This window comes from Delphinapterus leucas, chromosome 5 (genome assembly GCF_059928025.1).
Source record: "Delphinapterus leucas isolate spDelLeu-1000000601 "Yukka" chromosome 5, BTC_Dleu_Yukka2, whole genome shotgun sequence".
NCBI classification, from domain to species: domain Eukaryota; kingdom Metazoa; phylum Chordata; class Mammalia; order Artiodactyla; family Monodontidae; genus Delphinapterus; species Delphinapterus leucas.
Window position 1 is genome coordinate 44,139,484 of NC_143133.1, and position 6,000 is coordinate 44,145,483.

The window sequence follows — 6,000 nt, forward strand, 5'->3', positions numbered from 1 at the left end:
CCTATAACAAACTCCTTCTCAGAACACTTCAACACAAAGCCCCAACTTAAAGGCAAATGGACAGCCCAGCAGTAGGACCTACCAGCCCAGCCAGCACAGAGGAAAAGTCAACTGGCATTAAATATTTAAATTGCAGGAGGCGGTCTGGAGTTTTGCATTTACAAAGTTCTGAAAGTCCTGTCTCCTCTCTGCTCCCAGAGTTGCTTGCGAGTAGGTGAGGCTTCTCTCTGGGGCACAAGATCACAATATGCAAAAACTCAAGCTGACTTGAATTCTGAGCCAGCTCCTGTGGAAGTGAGAGCTCCTGGGAGACACTCCCACAGTCGAGGGAAAAAAGTCAAGAACCCCTTGCCCCAAGCAACTGGTTTCTGAATTTAACACGGAAATAGACAAACATGTCCCTCCAGGGCTAGTTCTGAAAAGTACGAAGGGTGGCTCTTCTGCCCTTTTCACCTTGATTTTGATGACTTTGAAAAGCAAATGCCGGTCAAGCAGACTTCCTCTGGGATTTGTTAAAAAAAAAAATTTATTTTGCTGGATGCAAATGATCACCAAATCCCTCGGAATTCTATCTCAAGAAACACTAAGGGGACCGACTGAGAGCCTGAAAATGCCAGAGTTCTGGTAGAGCAGCATTTCTGGACACCCGGCAAGCGAATCAAGTGCTGGGTTGTCTATTTCAAGATTCCGGCAGAAACTGTCCCCAGCTCCAAGAGTTGCTGTGCCTGGAAACCCAGCGTCCAAACTAGTGGATTCATGCTGGCGCTCATTTCCACGTACGTGGTAGTATCTAGTGGGACACTTCCCGCAGAATGCAGCCAGCCACCCAGGAAAAGCTCAGGCACAGTTTGAAGGAAAAAAAAACACACAAACACACACCCAAGGTTGAAGTACTTACCTCTGTGCGCGACTGCAGTCTCTTGTTCATCTCATAGATTCGGTACTCTGGTTGTACCATGTAGGGTGTATGTCTCCTATAAAATGGGCCAAAAGGAGAAGAATAGAAGGGGTCATGTGGTGTGCTGGACATCTTGCCTGCCTGTCGAAAATCAAGCTAAACAGAGTAGCAGTAACGTCCATGCAGAGCACATGGGCTGTGTTCTTCACAGTACAAAGTAGCCGCACGCACACGCTCGCACACGCGCGCGCACACACACACAGAGGCAGGCAGGCAGGCAGGCTGAACACACTGGCTGGTAACTGCTGTGGGAGCCCTCGGTAGCGAGAGAGAGACGGAGAGCAAGCGGGAGGGAGGGAGGAGGGGGGAGAGCTCTCGGGAGGGGAGGGAGAGAGCAGGAGCTTCAGAGAGGGAGGGAGGCTGGGAGGGAGGAAGAGAGGGAAGGAGGGAGGGAGAGAGAGAGGGGAGCTGGATAGCTTTAGGCACCACTGCTTGTTTTTAAAGAAGCAGTTTGTGGAGAGGTCATTTCCTGTCCACACTGTAGACTAGTTCAAAAATATAATTCTCCTCACAGCCTGACAGAGGTCTAAGGTTTGGTTGGATTATTTTCCTCTAGCCAGGACCCTTCACAACCTGATTGCTGAGCTTGTTAGCATATAGGTGGTTTAACCATTGCCAGAGCCACTCACCCCTGACAGCCACACCGTTGTGATGGTTCAGAAATGTGATGACTACAAAATACAGAAACGGGGGCATCGTGGTCCCGGGTAACTGAGCTGGTGATTCACTCCCATGCAGATTTCCCTCTGCACTAATCTTCCTCTATAGTTTTGATTTTGCTCACTGTTGTTCCAAGCAAGAGCTTGTTAGAGTCTTTGCATTTCAACCGCTCCTAACCCCTTGCCCTCCCCAATCACCCCCTCTTCCCAGCCCCCTCCCTCTCCTTCTCCCAAAGCTTCATTCAAGCTGGTTTGAGGGGGCCAGGATTCAGGTCACTGAAGCATTTTCAGGTAAAAAACGATTCTTTGGAATGTGGAATGCCTAAGATACACCCATGGTGCAATGGTCTTCTTTCCCTAGGAGAGAGAAAAAAGAAAAAGAAAAAAAACCCTGCCAAAGCAGACCTCCAAGTAAGAGAGGAAAAGCAAGAAAGAGAAAACTCCCACAAAAATGACCATGGAAAATTCAGTTGAGTAGGAAATTACAAATAATTGAATGGCTCATCCCCAAATAACATGTCCAACTCTAATGGAGACAAGGTCTTTATTTTCTAAGACTGGTCAAGTACATGAATCTTTTCTCAATTGCGGTATGTGATAACTGGGAGAAAATTCGCACAGCCCATGGGAGGGGAAAGGATGTCTATAGAGATTAAATGATCTGTATGACAATCAAGTTCTGCTGGAACCAATGATAACCAGACATCTACCGCTTAAACAAAGCCCAGATGCAGAAAATGTAAATGTTTTGAGCTAATATCTAGCTAGGTCAGTGGTATTGAGGAAAGAAAGCAAGACCACCAAAAAGCTTGATGCATGCAAGACTTAAATGTAAATGCATGCAAATGAGACATTTCTTCTTTTTAATAAGCAAATTAATTAACTTTCTGCCCCAGTCATGGCTTGGGGTATCTCTAAGTCACTAGCCAACAGGGGATAAGGTATTGCTAATTCTGCAATTTACACTCTTAAGAATACTCAGGCATAGAAATGCCCCCAAATTGCGGTCTTGATTAGTCCTTTTCCATAAGTGCATGAAATGTTTGCAGAGTCCGCCCCAAACTTCCAGTGCAGCCCAATACAGTAACGTCTCTTGCCAGGATGAGATTAGAGAAGGCATTACAGTAAGGCTGCTTGGAACTCTTTCCTTCAAGAGGACCCCAAGGCAGGCCAGCACGTTTGGTTTCAGGTTTCATTACAAATCCAAAAGCTGGACCAAATTTGCTGCAAGGTTTGTCAAAACACACAACCTCCTAAAGACAGGAATTCAAACAAATTTGGCGTGATTTATGTTTTGGAATGATGGCCACTGCAAAACCTAACCATTCCTTGTGTTTAAATTCCCAAACTAAAGACCGTCCAAGAGTTTAGTGTCTGTCCACGTTTGTGTTTACGTGGCTGTTTCAGCCCAAGACTTAAAGTAACACCTAGCAGAACTGTGCAGTCCAATATTGGGTCAAAAACGGGAAAAGCTCAAAAATCCATTTAGGGAACCCCTTTCTGAATAAGGTTGAGGCTTGCTCTCATTAATTCTTGTGGACTCTTCCAAACTATAATTGGAAATATTTCTTCCTGTTAATACCTAAACATTCCAAATTCAGAAATATCTGAAACTGCTCACAGAGCCACAATTGTCTTCTAACTTGTGATTCATCCTTATTGCAACCAGAAGGTTGATTATAGAAAGGGACGTGACTGTGCCCCATGTTTTCCCTTCAGTGTTTTCTCCGCTGCTGGTAGGAAAATGCCCAAATTCATTAAGACCTGTTCTCTGTCTCTCTGTCTCTTTCTGTCTCTCTCTGTCTCTATCAAACACACACACACACTATTCGTTTGTTTGTTTGCTATACTCGATCTTCCTGTAGTTACTATCTCATTTCATGCATGCACACATTTGTACTCTGTCCCTTGTTTACCTGCAGACTCCTACTCATCCTCCTATCCAATTAAATTGTCCCCTTCCCTGTGAGCCTTTTTTTCCATTGCCCATTCATTAATGCATTTATTCTACAGATACTACATTGGCATTGGATGGGGGCACGGGCTACAGCACTGGCCAGAACACATTTCAACCCTGGTTCCACTTACCTGCCTTGTGAATCTGAGCAAGTGACTCGATCTCTGTATGTCTCAGTCACCTCATTTTTAAATTGGAGAGAATAATAGCAACAATCCTTTAGATTGCTGCAATGGATTAGATGAGATAATGCACTAGAATGGATTAGAATCCACACATATGAGTGTTCAAAAATGTTATTATTAGTAGGTACCTAACATAGGCTTAGGTGCTAGGAAACATTGGGAGGCCAAGGTGGATATAGCAGATGCTTTCCTGCACCTTGCAATGGGGGGTTGGGGGTACAGGTAGCATAGAAGAACTAAGAAGCCTTTGGGAACATAATTTCAAATTGTAGTGCATGCTATGAAGGAAACAAATAAAAGGAAGAGATAGAAAATAATTTTCCCCTTTGGGTCAACACTATCTTTTAAATTCTTCTATTGGAAAATTTACATGTAAATGTAGTAATTGCTATTGTTTGTTAAGTCCTTACTATGTGGCAGGCACTGTGCTGACTGGTTTACACAAATATTCTTTGTTAATCTCACAATAAACCTATGTGATTGATGGAACTACTCTCCTCATTTTACAGATACAGAGACTAGGACTTGGAGTTGCTAAGAAATTCCTTTAAGATCAAACAATTAATTAGTGACAGGGACAAGATTCACACCAGTCTGCCTAGGTCTTAAGCATTTTGCTGCTTTGAACCCAGGTCCATCCTCCTCATCTTTAGGGCATCTCTGTTCTTTGTCCCCAGTGGCCAGCGTAGTGCTAAGCCCACGGTAGGTACTCAAGCCATACGCATGGAATTTATTGGAAGAAAGGGCAAGAGGATGAAGTGGCTCTTATCACCTTGATTTTATTATTTGTTCTGCTCAATTTCAGACATCCATTGTCCCCACAGCCCCACTTCTACCCATTCTCCCTGAAGCCTCACCAAACTATTCCCACTTTTCTCATTGTCCAAATCTTCCAGCACATACTCCCAAAGTTGCACTGTTAGATGTTTAATCCTTTGCATTATCAGGTTACCTGGTTGGTTTTGTCGCTTCCCTGCTTTTTTTTTTTTTTTCTGGATTTTCTTATTCTTTTTTTTTAATTTTTATTTTATATTGGAGTATATTTGATTTACGATGTTGTGTTAGTTTCAGGTGTACAGCAAAGTGATTTAGTTATACATATACTTGTATCTCTTCTTTTTCAGATTCTTTTCCCATATAGGTTATTACAGAGTACTGAGTAGAGTTCCCTGTGCTATACAGTAGGTAAATATGTATATGTATATACATATACATGTGTATATGTTAATTCCAACCTCCTTATTTATCCCTCCCCCCCACACTGAGGGACCAGCTATGACTCATCTTATTCTGGCCCAGAGCTGAGCCTGAGAAATGAAAGAAATGTCCTCATTTGAAGCCTGCAAATCAACTCCTTTAGGAAACCATAAAGAAATTCAAGAAGCAATGTTTGTAAACTATAAAAGAATGAACAAGTCTAACCCCAATGCAACAGTTCTATTACCCCCAAAATTGAACCATGCTAGTTTAAATACAATTTTGCATGTTAAGTATTGAATAAGCCCCAAAAGTCCTCTCACAGACATTCAGGATGCTTGAAAATCTGGCCCGACCTTTGAGCTTGGGGTTTCATCTCGGTATATTCACCCTAGGTTTAACCCATAGAGTGTTTATTTTTCCTTTAATTTGAACTACTTGACAACAGTTTACAAAAATAAAGAATTTCACATAAAATCCAGGTTTTCATCTTCTCTTGAAAAATCCTAAGCTCTGGCAACCCTTGGCCCCATCCTTGCCTGCGTGGCAACGTGCAGTGGGACCTATTAGTGTTTGCACATCCACCATGGTTTCCATCACTCCGTGGCCTTCACCAGCCAAGGTCCCTAATTTCCATTTACCTGCCTCATCCATCTAGGTATTGAAGTCATTGTCCCTTTCCTTAATCTATCTGATTGCACCGTCTCGAGTTCCTTCTACGAAACTGTGTTTGCTTTAGAAAGCTAGCTTTCTTATCACTCTTTGGTTGTCCCTCTCTGCCTTTTCTTACCTATTTCTGCGTCTTTTACTTTTCTTTCTGCCTCTTCATTCCATAAGCGTTTAGCTAACATATGCGTGCAAGATACGGTGAGATGTGATAGGGGGAAAAAGATTAAAAAAGACATGAATATCCTTTTAGAGGATGGGCTTTGGAACTTCACTGACTTGGCTTGAATCTTGAATCCTGCATTTAGCTGTGTGATCCTGGACACTTAATTTCTCTGTGCCTCAGTTTTCTAATACATAAAATGGGCTAATAACAAT

General features: G+C 42.9%; 1 protein-coding gene across 3 annotated transcripts in view; it reads right to left on the minus strand.

The window, feature by feature from the left end:
* LDB2 (LIM domain binding 2) overlaps positions 1–1,845 on the minus strand; it is a 389,003-nt gene extending 387,158 nt beyond the window's left edge. For all 3 annotated transcript variants that reach the window (XM_022566920.2, XM_089911700.1, XM_022566922.2), the window contains exon 1: positions 899–1,845. In XM_022566920.2, coding sequence (XP_022422628.1) covers positions 899–1,030 — 132 coding nt within the window. In that variant the 5' untranslated portion in view covers positions 1,031–1,845. The remainder of the gene's footprint in view (positions 1–898) is intronic.
* Positions 1,846–6,000: the final 4,155 nt, after the last annotated feature.